Here is a 19,778-nt window from a genome sequence, read left to right as displayed (position 1 = left end):
CTGCTCTTTTCACTCACCTTTTGCTCTATGCAGTGCCTGTGCTGTCATATGCTTCAAAATATTTGGTCTTCTCCAATGCCTCTCATTCTCGCTTTGGGTTTATATAGTGAACAAAGGAGGAGCCTGCAAAGGAGGAGCATCCATATGGGAATTGCCAGTCTCCAGTCCAAAGGCTTTACTCAAGTTTGAGGGTGGCTTTGTCCCTCCCTTCAAATGTTTTTTTCTCTGGCAAATGCATCTCCCTTTTCTCTTGGGCATATTTGCTTATTGCTGGAGCTTCACAGATACATTTTCTTTTTCCATCCAAAAATTCTGTCTAGGTGGAAGAAGCAGAATTTGACTCTAAGTCTGGGATTTTTGGATGCCTGGCAGCCCCATCAACTTCCCGGCCTCCCGAAATCCCAGACAGATGGCCACTGCACATGCACAGGCTGCTGAGAGCGTATCCAGTGAGTCAGAAGCATTTGGGAAGTTTGTTCATAGGTATTGGCACGTAATGCGTACAGTAGGACATCACGCTGAATTCACAGTGAATGGACTGGGCAGAAATCTGGGTGACTAACATGGTTCTGCTCTTCCCGCGTGGTTGACCCTTGCCAGAGCTTGGTCCTTTGTGAGAAATGGAGCTCTTCCATCTTCTGTGTGCTGCATCCAGCATAGGGTGTTGCACTTCGATACAAAGATTTCTCCTTCTCCTTCAGGTGTTATCAGCATCACTTTTTTAAAAATTAAATTTCTAGCTTTTGTCATCTTGCCTAGCAGAAGACTGGGCTTGGGTGTGGAAACTGGAAATACAAAGCTCTGGTGGTAGGGAGTCACTTCTCTGTTATCTTTAGCAGGCTTTTAGGCTTAAAATGGATCTTCTGTAAAAGTGTTAAAAAAGGTAACAAATATGGATTACATGCCTCATGGCAGGTTTTCATTCAGTGGTAGTGATTTTACTTCTGTGTTATTGATTGGTGCCCATCACAAGAATGGAGCAGACCAGCTGCCGAACTTCATGCAAAATATTCTGCAGAAGCTTAGGCCAAAAGCAGGGAAGCCACCGGTTTGCTAGTGACACTTCAGGGAGAATTCAGGGAGGTGAAAATGTCATAAAAACCAGACACTAATAACGGAATCAAGACACGGAGGTTGACAAACCCCTAGTCTCGGGGAAATGTCCTACAGTCTTTACTGACCAGCCTTTTGAAAAAAGACATTTCAAGCAACAGCATGCCAAGCTCGTGCTATTTTGCAGTCATTCCTTCCATATTGTTTCAGCGAAGTGCATGTATTTTCTCCTGAAACCATGCATTTCCTGTGTAAGCGTTGATTGTTTTCAGCTGAGAGCTAGTTACAGAGCTCGTGGAGCTCATAGTACTGTGGCTCGAGTAGAAGCAATGCAACAGTTTGCGTTCTCAGTTTTATAGCACATTTCTAGGTATGACTGCTTTGATGTGCGTAATGGGAATGAGCTTTCTCCTTCTCTTTGGTCCCTAGCTGTACGTCTCTTCAGAGAGCCGCTTCAACACCTTAGCAGAGTTGGTCCATCATCATTCAACTGTCGCAGATGGGCTCATCACCACTTTGCACTACCCGGCACCCAAACGCAATAAGCCCACGATTTATGGCGTGTCTCCAAACTACGACAAATGGGAGATAGAGCGAACTGACATCACGATGAAGCACAAGCTTGGTGGAGGGCAGTACGGAGAGGTGTATGAAGGAGTCTGGAAGAAGTACAACCTTACAGTGGCTGTGAAGACTCTAAAGGTAGGACTCAAATCTCAGAGCATTCCCATTAGTCTCCTTTCAGGAGGAAGGGAGTTCAGGCTGGCTGCCTGCCCTCAGCCCTGGGTAGACAGTTTGGGTTGGTGACAGCCCTTCCTTTCCGTGCTGGAGAATTGGAATAGAGTATTTTTGAAAGAGCTTCATCCTATTATGGTTTTCTGTGATACCCGAAGCACTTGGACCTAAACAAAGGAGGATGTTAACAGCGCATTTTTTACTTTAGAATGGGTGAAACCTTAGAAAAGTAAGTAGTGCCATGATGTCTCGCATTCAGGGTGTGGCCAAGGTGACCTGTTCACGGATGAACACACTAACACAAGCTGGTGTGTTAAGGAAAATTGTGGATTGTGAGTCAGTCAACGTAAAATTCAAAGGCTTTGCTTCAGGGAGACTTCACGTCTTTTGATTTTCTGTCTTACGTGGCGTCTTTCCCAAAAGACAAGTTCCCTGTGTACCTGGAAGTCTTAAGCAATTGTTCACAGCTGCTTCTTATCGCAAGATACAAGTAAGGAGGAAAAAGTGTATCCAAGCTAAAATACATTAAAATTCGTAAGTGGCTGTAATGAGGAACTGGATAATCAGTTCTGTGTGTGGCTCTGCTCCCTGATTTCTGTGTCTTGGTTTCCTTGTCTCTCGAAATGCAAATAATGCTCTGTGAGTTCATAAGGTCATTGCTTAATTCATTTATGTTTATAAAAATGTCTTGAGATCCTCTGGCACCATCCACACACATTGCATTTGATTGCTTAATAGGAGTTTGTGCTAACTTGACACCGTGTTCTCTCTCCTCCAATGGGGATGTGGTTTGGTCTTGCAGAAACAAACAGAACGGGTTTTTTGTTTGTTTCTTTTCATTTTTTGCAATGGAAATTTTGAAGTAGAGAGAGCTGAGTAGATGCTTTAGTGTCAGGGGAAGAACGTTTCCTTGATTTGGGGAAAATATTTCTTCCTTACTCTCTGAGCGGCGGCTACCTCAGTATTTCTGGGTTGCCATGGTTGCAGAAAGTATTTTCATTTTGGCCTTTTCTCTACTCCGGAGATTCCTGTTGCTGCTTCCCGGCGGAGCAGAGTCCAAGCGCCGGCTTGCACAGGGAGCGAGTGACACCTAGTGTTGTCCCTGCTCGGAGACAGCGCTGGGGACGTGGGGCTGACTCGGGAGCATCGGGATGCAGGTGGAGCTGGGATGTGCCCAGGGTGAACAAAATGCCTGCTTATCGTCGACAGGAGAGAACAGTTGTTTCTGGGATCGTTGATTTTTCTAACATCTCTTTTCCCGCTTCTGGTTGCGGTGTGAGGATGCCCGACGTCTTCAGATCTCTCATTTTGCTCCAAACTGTAGTTGTTTCTTTCATTCTCTTCTCTCTAAAACCCATCAACAAATGCAAATTGCGTCTAATCCCATAAAAACTGTTTGTGCGTAAGGAGAAACCTTAATACACAGACCATGGCTGTTTCAAATATATCAAATAAATATTTAATGAAACATGACTAAAAGTGGTTCATAATGTAGTATGAAGCCACATGTTCCACTAGGGAATGTAAGAAAAACCAAGAAGAGAGTAGAGAAACAATTTCAACCTGCAATTATGCACACTAAACCCATCCTTAAAAGCAAATTTATAATCCACCTTCCTTAAATCCATCAGTCTACTGCCTGACAGGTGGGATTATAGCTTTCTTCAAAGTTTTGGGAAACATTTTAAAATCACATTTATATCCCAGTTCCACTGGGGAAAACAAGCCCTCCGCAGCTTCTGCACGAACATTCAAATGACTCACTTTATTTTCCTCCGAGAGAATATTTTTCAAAACTTTATATGGCTCTTCTTGTTCCTTCCCCATCTACTCAAGATATCTCTATAAGGAAGATAAACGGGAGGGAAAACCAGAAGAGAAAAAAAATCGTTCCAACTTCTTTTTGAACAGCGATGCTTACAAACACCCATTTGTTGTTCGGTTTTCTATCAAGTGTCTAAATGTAGCTCGTAGCTGCTGCAAAGCACTAGATCACGCAAGAAGGCAAGGGGAGCAGCACACGCTGTTCCGCAGTTGCATCTGACTGGGAGGTGTTAGGCAGCGTTTTGGTGCTTAGGTGTTTCCCGTTAAAATAGGTCATTGGGAGCTCAGCGAGTCGCACAGGACACACCAGTATTTATAAGGGTCTGTTATCATAGCGCGACGCTCTGAATTTGTGGTTTTCCACCTGATGTTGGTGGAACGGAGCGTGAGGTGGGCAGTGGCTGGGAGCGGAGCTTTGTGACCTGTGTATCACTGGACCCAGGGCAGCCTGCTGGGACTGTGGCCAAAGCTTGGTCCCCGTGAGGGCCATTTAAGGGCTGAACTGTTGTGGGCTGGTCATCTCGGCACATTTCTTACTACACACCTCCAGCCTACATCTGTTAAGACTGCCTCCTCTTTTTTTTTTCTTTTTTTTTTAATTTTATTTTATTTTATATTTTTTCCCCAGCAGAGAAGCCTGTGTTTTAACCAAGGCAACGTGCCACCCTGGTGACCCTTAATGCCAAGGCATGGTCCTGCGCTCTGCTAGAAAAATACTGTGCAGCCAGAACTGTTTTATTTCTGCAGTGGTTTTGTACAGCGGAAGGTGGAAGTTGGTTAAGCTTGGTCCTTTGCATGAGATCAGTTTTTCTGAGGGGTCGTTGTTACAGTGGCTCTCTGTGTCCTTCCTATTAATTTGGTCAGTGGGAGGTAGGAGATTTAGAACAGTGGAACAGCTATGCTGAGGAGCAACCTTTCAGACTTTGTATAGCATGCATAAGATAAATGTGTATTTAGGGTAATTCCGCAGCCTGGATTATTAACCCAGTTTCCTTTGCCAAAGAAAACAGTTTAAGGTTCTGCTCACAAGGACCTTTGGGCTATTAGTTGTGACAGAGTGTGCTCGGCAAATCACAGCTGCCAATCAAGCTAATTGGCAACGAATAGTAAATGATTGAATGAAACTGTTTGAAAAGGGTTCTCGCTCCTCGCTGCAAAGCAGAGAGCTGGCTGGATCTTACAGCGGCAGCCCACTGTTATCATTCTCACCAGCAGCAGTAAATCCTTTCCAATCCTTCCTTAAAACACTTCGTCCATGTAGCCTGTCAACATTAATCCACCAGTGGAAAAAAAAATATGGATATAGAAAGAAACATTGCTTTAGGAATAGATCTGTATTTTTTGCACCACTTTGAAATGACCTTCCGGCCATTTGGGGCATATTTGCTTCAGAAAATATGTCTTTTGAGCAAGATTGTGTCTTCCTCGGTTTTGTGTTGTGCCAAGCAACTTTGTGGCGTTCAACAAATAGGTAGTGACACGTCTGCCCGGAACGGTTACGTCATGGGTCAGGCTCTAAATGCCAGAAATGAAATCTCTGAAGCACTGGTCTTTCGGTGATGGAGTGGCTGCCTTTGGTCACGGCCCCCCATTGGAAAGCAGGGATTTCTTGCCCAGTGAAACTGGGGTTCCATATTTCAGCAGCTTCTCAAGCATTTGATTGTGGCATATCCTTCCTTTTGTGTTTATTCTTTTTTCTTTTCTGTACTTTTTATTTCATGTTATCTTATTTTTTTCTGTTAGGAACAAGCACATTTTTCCTTTTCAACTCCGGAGTGATCCTGTGAGAGGCCCTTCACAAAAGGGATATGGATTTTCTTGCCCCAAAAAGCTCCGTTAGAATAAGAATGATAAAAATATATTTTTTAAAAATCCTACAAAAAAGTCAGCGTTCCTAACTCCCTGGCATTGTGATGTGGCTACAGGGAAAAATTACCTGGAAAGAACTGTGGCTTATGTTGTCAGTTTTCGGTTTCTTTTTGTGTCCTTGTACAAAAATCTGTTCCTCCTCTGTGTGTGCTGTCCTTGCCAAAGCTTTACCATTGTTCTGCAGGAGGATACCATGGAGGTGGAAGAGTTCTTGAAAGAAGCTGCAGTAATGAAGGAGATCAAGCATCCGAACTTGGTGCAGTTATTGGGTAAGTGATAAATACCAAGCAGAGGGATTTGAACTAAACCCTTGTGCAGTGATATGGATGTTAAGGAGCAGATAAGCTGCTTACCGTACCAAGGCTTTAAATACAGACACTTATTGTCTGGCAAAATTCACAATTTGTACTACTAATACATGATTTTTAATGATCTCGTCTCCCTAACGTTTAAGTTGCCAGAGCCTGAAGCAGGAAATTAAACCCCTCTATTAACCAGCTCCAAGCAGAACTCGTTCTTTCTGTGAGCCCCATATTTCTACCTTCCAGACGTAGAAGTTGCCCTAGAGGACAAAACCTGAAGATCTGCTGATATTCTCAAGCATTCATTGTAAACTTTATCTTGGTCCCTAGGGGTGTGCACACGGGAACCTCCTTTCTACATCATTACGGAGTTCATGACGTATGGGAATCTGTTGGATTATCTGCGTGAGTGTAACCGGCAGGAGGTGAATGCTGTGGTGCTACTGTACATGGCAACTCAGATCTCCTCTGCCATGGAGTACCTGGAGAAGAAAAACTTCATTCACAGGTAGGAAGGACAATGAGCACCCCTGAATCTTGAGCACAAAACACACCTTGATTTATTTTCCTGCCTTTCGGATTCTCATGGCATTGACTTCAGATGCAGTTGGCATCCCATATTTAACATGCTGGTGCATTGTATTCTGATACAGTACATTAACCTGTCTATAGGATGGTCTCCTAATTGTTTTTCTCTCAGGGTTTTTCTCCTACCTTTGAAGTAGAAGCAGGTGAAAGACACATCAGTACTTTTATATTTTGGACAAAGGCCTTAAATGTAAATGCTTCCCAAAGTAACGGGCTGTCAATGGACCAGATAAGCTACTGCTCTTCCTTGGTTCTACCAGCCGTGAAAAACTGCTGCAGTTGGTGTTGCCGGACGCGTGCAGGTGCTCACAGCAAAGCCACCGTCTTACTGCCTTCTTATCCCATGTTCCTTCTTGTTTCTTTCACGTTTTTTTTCCATCCTCTGTAGGGATTGTTTCCCACTATTGTCCAGATTGCGTATTCACTTTAATAAGCATCTCTGCAGTCTTACAAGTCTCAGAGACTCTGACCTTTAAGTGTGCTGCAATTATGGCTAGAGCTTTGCGTTCTTCATCTGTGGAAGTGGCCTCCTAGCAATATAATGACACATCCTGCGCAAAGGTTGGAGAGCGCTGAGCTTTATACAAGATGTTTTCTGTGCCACGGCGTGACCTTTCCTGCCCAATTAACTGGAATATGAAATTAGCACATGTTTTTTCATAGAGACAAATATGAAGATTGTGTGTAAAGTTCTAGGTGCTCCTCTAAGTCATGCGTTGCTTTGCTGCCTGAAAGGGCTGTTTAAATGCTTCTGTCAGTCAATAAAGCAAACGATGATGCTGCAAATTAAAATTTCCAGCCTTTGATTTGCTCCGTTGAAACTATTTCATCCCTTCAGCCTGTAGGAAGTGAACTTTAAAAACTGCTTTGTGTGAATCCCATTTGTCTGCTCTCCCGTTCATTTCATTTCCTCTTATTTCTGATGACCCATTTATCTAAAATAAATAGCAGCGTTTTTCCTTATCAGCCACCCCCATACCCACCTACCCAATTATTTTAAGTGTGTTGTCACAATTCACATCCATGGATTCAAATGCTGGGCTGTGAACTTATTTAATGAATCAGGAAGGGGGAGGAATTTGATTATGAAGAGGAGCTTTTATTTAGACATGCATTGTAGTAATCAGCATTGATAAGAAGGTATATTCAAAAATACTGCGAAAATTTAATGGGCATCTAGTAAAACGTACTTTTTTTAAAATTTGTTCTGATTGAGCAGAACAAGCAAAAGAAACAGCAGTGTCTGCTCATATCTAAAGATCTCACTCAAGATTTGTGGTAGAATCAATTTTTAGTTGAACGTGACATAATCTGGAAAGGTGTTTTTAATGAAACCTAATATTAAAAGAAACAAACTTTTGTGCTTTATATTTTTGTACTCATTAAGCATTTCTGAGAGTGCTAACAGCATTTACAAGCCAGGGAAGTGGCAAATGCAATGTGCACATCTCTCACCTGCCAAGGTGGAGGCAGGTGAAAAAATGTGGAGGAAAAGCTTAATTTGCTTATTGCCCAGTCTTTTAAAAAATGTACGTACTGATAGCAGAGGCTATACAGTTCTGAAAAGGCCAAAACATGGTATGAAAAAGTTGTATTGTAAAACGCAGTACACTTGGGAGGAAGAAGAGCGTAGCTGGGAGCTGAACCTGGTGCTTGAGCAAGGACTGGAAGAGGAGTTCTGGAGAGCGACCGGTGTTGGCTGGGGTGACCGAAGTGCTAGAGAGGTGGGCAAGAAGTGAGGCATTGAGGCGTCATTTATTCAGTGCTCATGCTCAGCTATTGATAACTTGAGCACTGACATTTCTTTAAATTATTTTTATCCTGAGGGTGGCTGCTTTTATTGAAAGTGAGGGGGCTTCTTGAAGCTTTCACTTCAAATTTAAAAAAAAAAAAGTTTGGATGACAATCTTACAAAGCCAGAATGGAAAATAACTTTCCCTCTTCCATATATATGTATAACTACATAATTTCTGTGTAATACTCTGATCAAAATAATCACGTTTCTTTGGGAACAGCAGGTTTCCTCTCTATTGCTAAAAGTGAGATGGCAAAGACTCCTCATTGCCTATTTTTGTTCTTATTTTTAGGGACCTTGCTGCCAGAAACTGCCTTGTAGGGGAGAACCACTTGGTGAAGGTGGCAGACTTTGGCCTGAGCAGGCTAATGACGGGTGACACGTACACTGCCCATGCTGGAGCAAAATTCCCCATCAAGTGGACTGCACCAGAAAGCCTGGCCTACAACAAGTTCTCCATTAAATCTGACGTCTGGGGTAAGAATTTGCACAGGTGAATTAATGCAGATTAATAGTCGTCTTTTCCAGGGCTGTGAAATGAGGACATTGTGGAACATTTCAGGAGGGAGCGCGTTCCCCGGTTTGAGCCATATTGTTCTATGAGCTTGTCAGAGTGCAGGAACTAATCTCTGCCAAGGCAGTCTTTGAGTGGAGCACTGAGGATGCCGACCTGACTTTATGTGTTTGAATCGTATGAAAATAAAGGATACTGTAGTGTTTATAGAAATATATGAAATGGGGCTGGAGGGCACCGACACTGCTTCTTTGATAGAGTTCTGGCACAGGACTGTGAAGCGATATATTGTTATGTAGCCAGGAACTTTCTAACTACTTCAAGGAAGAAAGTGAGAATCTGGTTCATTTTATGTTAAAAAAAAATAATTATGTGAGTATCTGTCTAGTGATAGCTCCAAGCTCGTCTTTCTGCATTTTAAAAGAATAATCTTTGGAATGAGATGAGGAGAAACAGAGGGAAAATTTGATGACAAATGGTTATTGAAGAGCCCTGAGGTGCTAGTGATAAGAGTAGGCTTAGCCAAATGGAGCTACGTTCTATCAAATCTGACCGCAGAAAATCTCATTGTACTCTTTATCAGCCTCTCTTTGGGTATAATATCCCTGCCATAGCTGTTGGTCAAATTCTCAAAAGTGCCCGGTGACATGAGATAGAAGTTTGTGGGACGTGGTCCCAAAGGCACTTGGAAAATGTTATCCTGAGCATCCTCTATATATAAAATGACAGATAGTAGTGAAGCAACGACGAAGTTTTCTGGAGTTCAGGGGAAACTGTGCTGAGAAAGGCTCTATTTTCAAGAAACTTTTAGGTAGATGGCTGATGCAAAATGTTTTATAGATGGGGGAGGAAAACCCGTAACATCCTCCCAAGGAGGTGATCGAGGTGTTTCTTCTGCTTTGGACTTGCACGTGGTGGTGTTGGCTGCTGCCGGGTATCTGCCAGTCTCAAGGATGCTGCTGTATCGCTGTGGTGGCTGCAGGATCCATGTTGCGTTTAAATAGTGGAGTACTCAGGGAGGAAAGATCCAAAAGGGGTATTTGGTGCCTTTAATTAGGGTTAGCGTAACCTTGTGCAGTCGAGGCAGTAGCCTCTGGGATCTGATTAGAGCAAACTGGCCGTCCCCGGAGGCCACGGCTGCTGCTGGGCACGCCAGAGTTTAGCCGCTTTCACCTCACTGCCTCGAGACAGCAATCAAAGAAAATTGTGCACAGAAATGTCTAATGTAAATTGCCCTTGGTGTTGTTACCATGTAATGTGATGTGATTTCCTTACTTATGCAGAATTGTAATCGCTTTCTCTTCAGGTTAAGAACAGAATAGGGTGACTGAACTAATTACATGCAGGTTGTTGAACTGGTGTTGAGCCTATTTTGCGTGCCCGACTCCTGGGTTAGCTGCCTGACCCTGGTGCTGACCTGCATCCCACCGACCTCAGGGACTTGAATGCCTCGCCTCTTTCACGACCCTTTTTGTGCTCTCCCTTTTCCCGTTCAGCTTTCCCGTGACCAAACGTCTCACCCTGTCTTGTTGGTAGCAACTGCTGAAACTTGCCTCTCGCTGCTGTCTCATGGGTTTCCCCTCTAGAGACCAGGCTGCAGCTAAACAAGGGCACCCCAAAAACACCGAGCTATTAAAATGTGCGAGTCCCCTGGGGAGAGGCTGTAGATGAGAGGAGCTGTCAAATTGAGTGGGAGACTGCAGTGCAGCAGTGAAATGGTTTCAGCTAATCCACTGTGAAGTCTCTTAATTGTGCCTTTAATAGGACTTGAAGGATCTCAAGGCGTTCAGGTTTGAGACAACTGATACATTGAAAATTAGTCTAATTCTACCCTGTCATATCGCAGGAGACTTGTCTGTGCTGACGAAGAGGCTTGTTACGCTTCTTTAACATTTAAGCTGCTGCTGAGCATGGGATCTGAGCCACCCAGAGCTGGTTTAAGTGTGCAGCACTGTTTAGTGACTACTCCCACTAAGCATCCTTGCAAATTTAAGATGAAAACAAAGCTTATTGATTTTTTCTTTTTTTTTTTTTTTTTTTTCCCCCCTCCACTGCAGCCTTTGGCGTTCTGCTGTGGGAAATTGCGACCTACGGCATGTCCCCTTACCCTGGCATTGACCTGTCTCAAGTCTATGAGCTGTTGGAGAAAGACTACCGTATGGAGCGCCCCGAAGGCTGTCCTGAGAAAGTTTATGAGCTCATGAGAGCATGTAAGTGTTCCTCAGCCCTGCAAATGCTGCTTTTTAGCTCTGCAGAGGTGCAGTAAAAGTGCCAGGATCTGGCCACGTACAGCGAGGCACGAGGAAGCCAGTTCCAGTGAAGGTGCAATGCTGTGCAGAAGTGCTTGGTTAAAGCTCCTTTCCCCAGAGGATGAACACGCCGTGAAACCAGTCGCTCTTCTCTACTGGGAGCACGTAGGCCTGGGGGAGAGATTTGTTGTTCAGCTCAATGTTTTCTTTGTCTCCTGTTTCCTGACAATTTAAAGAAAAGCTTGTGCTCTAAGGATGAAGCAGGAGCTTCATTAGGCTTCCTAAGGGACTGACTGTTACTGTTCCACTCTGGGCTTTTGGTACGTGACTTAGTGTGATATGTTTTTTTCCAGCATTACTTTGGCTCGGTGGTGGTTGCTGATACCCAGCACCCTTCAAATGAGGTTTCCATGTCATTATTTTATCGTGTCCATTTTATAAAAAAGGAACTGCCATAGGTGGCTCCTCTTGGTGTAACGTACTGAAGTCGAATGCTGGTGGGAAGCTTTGAGTGGTGTTGTTTTTTCAGGCTGGCAGTGGAGCCCATCCGATAGACCCTCCTTTGCTGAGATCCACCAGGCCTTTGAGACGATGTTTCAGGAATCCAGCATATCAGATGGTAGGTCTGGGTCCCTCTTGGAGTGGCAATTCCAGGGATGGGGACAGGACCCACTGCGTCCTTAACTCTGCATGTTTTTCATGTGCCTGATTTTAAAGGGCCAAATGGCTGAACAATGTCAAGGAACCTCTATGCTTTGTGTGGTTTGCTTTTCTTTGCATTATTAACTCTGAGCAGCACAATAGTTTTTATCTTCCATTGATTGTAATAATTTTCTGCTGTGTGTTGCAGAGGTGGAGAAGGAATTGGGAAAGAAGGGCATGAGGAGCGTAGTGAGCAATTTCCTCCAGGCCCCAGAGTTACCAACCAAAACACGAACATCGAGGAGAGCTGCTGAAAGCAAAGATGCCAACGAGGGCTTGGAGACTGCACACGCTCGAGGCTTGGGGGAATGTGGTAGGTTTTAATTAAAGTCATTATTCCTTCAGGAAATGCAGAGGAAAACAAAATGCATGTCCAGCTCCGGGTCTTCACCTAGGAAAAGCTGTGTCTAATAACAGGTGCCATCTTTCCATACTAGTGTTGTGTTTCTGGGTGACAGGCTGCTGAGTTTGTTTGCCTGGGTTCAGAACTCCTTTTATTATTTTTTGCAAAGGTAGATTGTTAATCTTGGGCCCAGACACAGACACACACACATGTACACAGAGCAGCTGGGAGTGTGAATCCTTACCTGGCTGAGGGATCGGCACTATACCTGCCGTTGCTTAGAGAAGCCCTAGGAGTTCTTTTAACTTAATGGCTGTTGCCCGCAGCTCCCTGTAGACCAGAGCCGGAGCACGGAGCTCTCTGATCATATCCTCTTCCCGTTCCCTGGCAGGAGCTATCAGTGGGATCTCCCACTGCATCTGACTGCTGGGTAATCTGCTGTGTTCAAACCACTTTACACTACCATGCTGCATAATTTAAAGCAGGACGATGGCTCGGGTTTAGCAAGCCCCATAAGGGAGGTTTCTTCACTGTTCCATCCTGACAGATTTGTGCTTGGAGCACTGAAGAGGATTACTCTTGGCAGGTACCAAATATAATTTCAGCAAGGGACAAAGAAGTATTTACAGAATCTTCCATGAAATTAAACTCTCTTTCAATCAGTTTCTTCAAGAACTTACCTTCCGTTCTGAGGTAATAAAAGCAGTGGTAAAAGGCTGAACGTATACAGTAAATTTGTGTCTAGCTCATTTGAAAAAAAATAAGGTAAACCAAAATACAGTGGTTTTTTTCCAGCTCCCGTTGAGGCTGCCTTCTCTAACCATTCATGTGACTGACCTTTTTTTGTGTAATGTCACTTAGTAGTACATGTTTCAGTAGCAGATGTACATCTAGACAAAGAGGGGAAAAAAGAAGGGATGTAAAATGTTGGAAAAAGGAAATATCAGTGACTTAGAAAGGAAGGTTATTTACCATATGTAGGGGATATAATTGCCTAGTGTTACAAGCTTTGAAGTAAAATAACTTCATTTAAATACTTAAGGGCTTTAAGAGATTCAAGTGCAGCAGGAATAATATGATTTTAACATTATGCTGGGAATCGTTTCGCTCTTTATTGTGAAAGAAAATATTTCACATTAAAGTTTTATTGCAGTTTCCCCTTCAATTGTCAGTGTTTCCATAGCAAGTCCAGCAGCTGGAAGCTGATCCTTGGTGCAAGCTGCTAGTTTTCTCTGGATCTCCGCAGCTCCACTGTGTCTAGACACAGTAAAGCCAAGGCCTCCCGAAGTGCTGGGAGGGCTCTTCTGGTCATCCAGGTCCCTGTAAGTTGTTGTGTGGGAATGGTTTAACTGCACGCGGTCCTGTGGAAGCGTGATGTCTTCTCAAAGTACGCAACTATTTTTCTTCAAATTCTTTCTCCTCAACCGAAATCCCTTCCCCAAGCAGAATCCTACCCGTAGCATGATGATCACCAATAAGTGACTAAGAAGCATCCCTCTTTTCCCTGTGACTCTGCTTCATCTCCCGTCTTACTGCCTAGTGCAGCTGTAAGTGTATCTGCTGCCCTGAAGGCATTCCTCCCCTGAATCGCAGTGCTGCCTGAGTGCCTGGCCTGGGAATGAGACCCCCTGTCAGTCAAACACAGAGACCTTCAGGACTGTGTATAAATTTATTATAAACCACTATTCATTTTTAAATACCTCTTGTAAGTGGAGAAAGGGTCACCCCATCGTTTCCTTTTGGAATGTTGCTGCTGAAGGAGGCTGTTACTACCACTTTGCCCCATTTTTGTACAAAGCTGGCCATCTTTGCGGTGGTGTGACCCCAAGTGTCCAGCTGTCAAAGGGCATCTTGATTTCTGCTTGTGAAAAAGTGATTTCCATTCCCCACAAAGGATGACATCAGGAAAGGAGGTTAGGAGTATCAGAATCCAAATGAACAAGGAGGCTGGGGATGGAGATGGGTTACGGAGATGTCTTATTAATTCAGAGGGTCAGCTCTTCAAAAGACAGCAACAGCACAGGGACTAAAGCAAAGGCCTCTTAAAAATCTTCTTCACGATGTGAAGCTTAGACGTGTCTCTGGATGTGAGGGCAGGAATCTGAACATAAACATTTTGTGTTTGTATGTCACTGTTCAAATCAGAAGCCTGCAGGGAAAATAGTTTGGCAGCCGAGTCCTGTAGAGGCCACCTCAGAAATGAATGTATGCAGGATTAGGGACCAGGTTCAGTCCAGGCTTGAGTGTGACTGAATTTGCTTTAATTCTGGCCTGAAGTTGTCTCTCTTCACAGAACCTGCACCTGCTGCAGTGGTTTGATCCTGGAAGAAAACCAGTTATTCTGGCTGTTGAAGCAATGCTCAGTAGACTCTTTTCTTTCCCTTGCAGACCCTCTGGATCACGAACCTGCTATTTCTCCCTTGCTCCCACGGAAGGAGAGGGTGGCCCTGGAGAGCAGTTTGAATGAAGATGAGAGGCTGCTTCCGAAAGACAAAAAGCACAACCTCTTCAGTGCCCTTATCAAGAAGAAGAAGAAGACTGCGCCTACCCCTCCAAAACGGAGCAGTTCCTTCCGAGAGATGGACGGCCACTCGGACCGCAGGGCAGGTGGGGAGGAGGAGTGCAGAGATGCTGGCAACGGAGCTTTCATTGCACCCCCCGCAGACGCAGCTGACCCCTCCAAGTTTCAGAGCCCAAGCAACGGGGCTGGTGTCACCAACGGGGTTGTCGCTGGGAACTCTGGATTTTTATCTCCCCACCTACGGAAGAAGTCCAGCACGATGAGCAGCGGTCGAGGGGTGGCTGGTGAAGAGGAGAGTAGTTCCAACTCCAGCAAGCGTTTCTTAAGGTCCTGCTCAGCCTCCTGTGTGCCCCATGGAGCAAAGGACACGGAGTGGAAATCTGTGACTCTGCCTCGGGATTTGCAGTCCACGGGACGCCAGTTTGATTCCTCCACTTTTGGGGGACACAAAAGTGAAAAGCCAGCACTGCCTCGGAAGCGGGCAAACGAGGCCAAGACTGACGTTGCTGTCAGGGGAACAGTGACCCCTCCTCCACGGCTGCTTAAGAAAAATGAAGAGACCACTGACGACGTGTTCAAAGATGCAGAGTCGAGCCCTGGCTCCAGCCCTCCTACTCTGACGCCAAAACTTGGTCGTAGGCAACCTGCTGCCCCTCCTTCCTCCAGCATGCTCCACAAGGACGATGGAGTCAAATCCAGTGCCTTAGGTACCACTGTGACGATGGACCAAGGTTCTGCTGCCAAACCCAACCCTGCTGGGTTCGTGGGTGCCAGCAAGGCTTCCTCTGAGGAGCCACGACTGAGGAGGCTCAAGCAGACCTCGGAGTCGGCAGGGAAGGACAAAGGGAAGTTATCGAAGCTGAAACCGGCCCCTCCGCTTCCGCTCTCTTCATCCTCCATTGGCAAGCCTGGGAAGGTTTCTCACAGTCCCAGCCATGAAGCAGCAGCAGATGTGGTGTCTGGGCCGAAATCCAAACAGTTGACTCAGGTTGGAGAGGCTGCAGGCGGTGATGCTGTCAAGCCAAACCAGTCAGGGGAAGGTGTGAAAAAGCTGGGGATCCCCTCTGTACCAAAGCCACAGTCCTCTACGAAGCTGCTGATGAGCACAGCAACCCCAGCTGCCTCTTCCTCATCTGTACCCTCTGCCTCAGGCGGGGACCAGACATCATCTACAGCCTTCATCCCCCTCATATCCACCAGGGTCTCTCTGCGGAAGACCCGGCAGCCCCCGGAGAGGATCGCCAGTGGCACCATCACTAAAGGGGTGGTGTTGGAAAGCACTGAGGCGCTACGGATCGCCATCAGCAAAAACTCTGAACAAATGGCAAGCCACAGCGCTGTCTTGGAGGCTGGCAAGAACCTCTACACCTTCTGCGTGAGCTACGTGGACTCCATTCAGCAGATGAGGAACAAATTTGCCTTTCGGGAGGCCATCAATAAGCTGGAGAATAACCTACGGGAGCTTCAGATCTGCCCAGCAACAGCTGGCAGTGGTCCTGCAGCCACCCAGGACTTTAGCAAACTTCTCAGTTCAGTGAAAGAAATCAGCGACATCGTTCAGAGGTAGCAGAAGCCAGGTTAAAAAAAATAAATATAACAATGGGCCAAAGCCAACTGCGGAGAGAGTAATGTGTGTGGACTGACAAAGGACCGGGGCGTTCAGGTTAGGGCTGTGCAAAAGACACAGACTGTGAATGGATGCCCCAGCTCCAAAGGGCAGGGCTGTGTTCGAGAGGCACTTTTCACCCTCTTAACTCAGATTCCCTGTGTTTCATATACTTGTAATCGTCTTATCTGTGGAGTTCTTGCCTTGTGGACTACAAGTCTAAATGCTGATGTCACACCATGCCTTTTTATTAATATTTTATTGCTCTGGACAGACCGTTAAGACTGAAGCCAGGCTGATGGACACTGAGATGCCATCCTCCTCAGGAGGACTTCCTACTGCGTTTGTGTCCCCTGTCCCTGTCCCACTGTACACAAGGATGAGTGCTTGAATGGCAATATACCCACGGCGTTTCTTGGGAGAGATGCAGGACATGTCCCTGGCCTGAGTCTGACTTTCACCTGACATTAATGCAACAGATTTGGCGCTTGGGAGGGAAGGGGGGAAAGTTGTTAATGTAAGGGGTTTTTTAATGACAGAATGCTACAAATGATGTTTGCCCAAATTCTTCCTATGATTCCACCTGCTGCCATTCGTTTCTGTGTTTTTTAGTAATTTCTTCATGTTGCTGAGCCCAAGGGAATTGCTTGGGTTCAAAATGTTGCCAATGGCACCCGCTAATGTAGTGGCACAGGAGCCGGTTTGCGGATCTCCCTTGGTAGCGATAAAGGACTGGAGAAGGTCTGAAGAAGGACGTGCTGTCGCACTCTTCTGATATCTGACATTAGTGGGGCTGGCGTTGGGGGTGGAGGGTGGCAGAGGTGGGGGAGCAGTCGGCTGGTGCTGAGCAAGGCATCGCTCCCCGAGAGACAGGACCGTCGGAGCAGGGGGAGGTAGCTTAGGGTGAGTTCAGAGATACCGCTGTGCCTCCGGCAGTTCTTTCAGCTGAGCCTGCACATCGCAGATGGGCGAGAACTGCTCTTTTCTAGCTGAATTTCCAGCTTTTTTGTTCTCTGAGCGGAGGTGGGGCCTGGCGTCTGCCCTCCCATAGAGACCTTTGCTTTGAGGGGCTGTGGTGCCTCCCTCTGCGTGCCAGTGTCACTCCCCGTGAAAAGCTCAGATGCCAGTACTCTGGGGTTAAAACCGTCACTACCTTCATGCCGGTGTGGTTCCATCCAGCATCAAACAAGGATCTGTGAAGACTGCAGACACTTCTCTTGGGTGCGTCTCCCGAGGAGAGTGCCACAAAATGCTGACAGCAGGACTCCTGGGCTTCCTTTCCAAGGTCCTGTGACCTTCCCAACTAATGCAACCTGACTGGGAACTAACTGTGACTTGTGACAATAGTGAAAGAACAAGGTTTAGGGCTATTAACAGTGCAATTTAACTCCTTTTAACAGTTCCAAACAAGAGGAAACAAAAGCGTTTTCCATGTCCTGTTCCCCTGTAACTCTTGTGACCCCTCTTGTGTATCTTAAATACTAATTGCCTTCGATTGTATTTTATTCTGTTCTCTTCGGAACTGTTTCTTTTGTATATGATTTCTAGTAGTTCACTCGTGTGTGTTCACGCCACTTCTCGCCCTCACAAACAGCCATGACTTAACACATGACAAATGTTCAAAAGGAAATACACACTTCTGCCACAGGCTGCCTTTAAAAATGTAAGGAAAAAAAAAAAGAAAAACAACCCTTGGACTGTCTCTTTCCTGGAGGTACTGTTTTTACTTTGATAACATATTGTGCCACTATATTATACATTTGTATCTCGTTATTACACACTTTTGTAGACTTGTCTTTTTTACAGTGTGTAAATAGCTCTGTCCTTCATCTCTGTGATACTTAAGGGGGTTGTTTCCCCTTTAATTTGGTCCAGTACAGATTGTTTCTGTGCACGACTTCCAATTCTTCCTCCTCTCTTTCTCTATTTTTCATTTTTTTGATTTATTTTTTACTCCAGTCTCTCTTGCGTAGTATATTTAAAAATAAATCAATGTTGAGGAAAACTCGTGTTTGTCTGTTAGCGAGGCTTTTCAAGCTGGGTTACCCCCCCTTAGACTCCGCGTCCCAAAAGAGGGGTTCCCTGTTTGGGTGGTTCATGGGGCCCTTTGGCACAGCGGGCTGCTCCGAGCCAGCCAGGAGCACCTTTTCCGCGTCCGTTTGGTCTGCCTCTGAAAAATCACGAGAGAAAAAAGATGCACAGAATAAAGACTGCGTCATCACCTCTTTTGAAGCGAAGACTTTGCTGTTGTCTTCAAGGAGATTTAAATCAAGGATTTGACTTCAGACTTTTCTTCCTGTTGGTTGGTTGTATTCTGTAATTCAGCTGCTGTTGCTTTTTCCTCCTCCTCTGCTATGAAAACACCCGTGAGTTTCTCTCCTCAGACGGTTCTGGCTGCTCCCTGCCTCGTCTCTAGTCGTGCGCTGGCTGAGGCACCGCTGTGCTCCCAGCACAGACCCCACGCGAAGAGCTTCCCGTTCACCTCCCTCGAGGCGCTGGCACGCCACACGGCCGCAGGGCTCCCTTCGCGGGTTTTCTCTCTGAAAATGGGAAATAATGCTGTTTCCAAAAGTCCATCCTTATTTTCTGTTTTCAGGCTACCTTTCCAGCAAATCTTGAGGGAGGGATGCGTCTACGTACTAAGCAGCCTCTAAAATGAGACTGCTTTGATTAATTAAGATGTTAGAGCGAAAAAGGATGAGGAGGAAACAAGGGCAGCTGAAAGCGAGTGGTTTGCCCGAGGTCCTGCGGTTGCTCGGTGATGTTTGAGGGTTATAACCCAGCTCGTCCAATTTCTAATCCCCTTGACAAGTCCCTGGTGAAATCTGTCAGTCGTGGCACGGGGAACCGCTCGCTCGTGGGCCATGGGAACAAGGCTCATCAGAAACCTTGTCTTGCTGTGACAGCGATGGCATTGGGCCGATTCTATATGAGCGTGAAGAAAAGAGGAGAGGGGAGGATGCTGTTGGCAAGTGTAAATGGGATTAATGGCCTGCACTTGGCGAGGCTCGGGCTGCTCCGCAGCAGAGGGGTGGTGTCTGGTGAACGTACACCTGAAGCTACAAGGGGTTCCTGGTTGCTTTGTGACAACGACCCTTGGCAAAAGTCAATGCCCAGGCTGCTCTTTGTGTCCATCTCTAGCGTAAAGACTTGAACACGGTGAATAGCTGTGGGTTGAGGGAATACATGGAGAAGCTTAACCTGCCCCGCTCCTGGTCGTCTCCATCTCTGCTTGCTTAGGGACCAGTCCACGGTGTCGTGGGAAGGTGGCGGCCGGTTGGCCTGGCTGGGGGAAGACCTGGGATCTGCAGTGTTGGGAGTGAAAGAGAGGGGATTAAAGGCTAAATTTATCTGAGTACAGTAGGAGTTGATTTAACAGATCGATGCATTTAACAGTTTGATTGCTCCAATTTTCAAGGCTATTGAGCTTGAAAGTGAGAGTGCTCTGAGGGAAAAATAGCTGTGTTTGTGGTTTTTGTTTTGGTTTTCGTGTCTTTGAAATTACAATGTTCACTCTTTTAAGTTTTCCTTTAATGTTATCCTGCCTTTTGCTAAGAAGTTGCTTGTCACAAGATGTAAAATGTGGTCAGTGTTTTATACTCACTTTTTTTCTCAAAAAAAGACTGTTATCAAAGATAGGCTGGTGTGGCCGCCTGTTTTGCAGAGATGCTGCTGGA

The 19,778-nt window shown here is 45.7% G+C and overlaps 1 protein-coding gene across 2 annotated transcripts in view; it reads left to right on the top strand.

Moving 5' to 3' along the window:
* The window catches only part of ABL1 (ABL proto-oncogene 1, non-receptor tyrosine kinase), an 82,784-nt gene extending 64,426 nt beyond the window's left edge, over positions 1-18,358 (top strand). Inside the window, exons 4-11 of one of the 2 annotated variants that reach the window (XM_063353055.1) lie at positions 1,483-1,755; positions 5,666-5,750; positions 6,114-6,291; positions 8,459-8,643; positions 10,738-10,890; positions 11,459-11,548; positions 11,780-11,944; positions 14,363-18,358. In XM_063353055.1, coding sequence (XP_063209125.1) covers positions 1,483-1,755; positions 5,666-5,750; positions 6,114-6,291; positions 8,459-8,643; positions 10,738-10,890; positions 11,459-11,548; positions 11,780-11,944; positions 14,363-16,062 — 2,829 coding nt within the window. In that variant the 3' untranslated portion in view covers positions 16,063-18,358. The remainder of the gene's footprint in view (positions 1-1,482; positions 1,756-5,665; positions 5,751-6,113; positions 6,292-8,458; positions 8,644-10,737; positions 10,891-11,458; positions 11,549-11,779; positions 11,945-14,362) is intronic. The other variant, XM_063353053.1, reaches the window with a different exon arrangement.
* Positions 18,359-19,778: the final 1,420 nt, after the last annotated feature.

This window comes from Chroicocephalus ridibundus, chromosome 15 (genome assembly GCF_963924245.1).
Source record: "Chroicocephalus ridibundus chromosome 15, bChrRid1.1, whole genome shotgun sequence".
Taxonomy (NCBI): Eukaryota; Metazoa; Chordata; class Aves; order Charadriiformes; family Laridae; genus Chroicocephalus; species Chroicocephalus ridibundus.
This window is presented reverse-complemented; position numbering and strand designations above follow the sequence as displayed.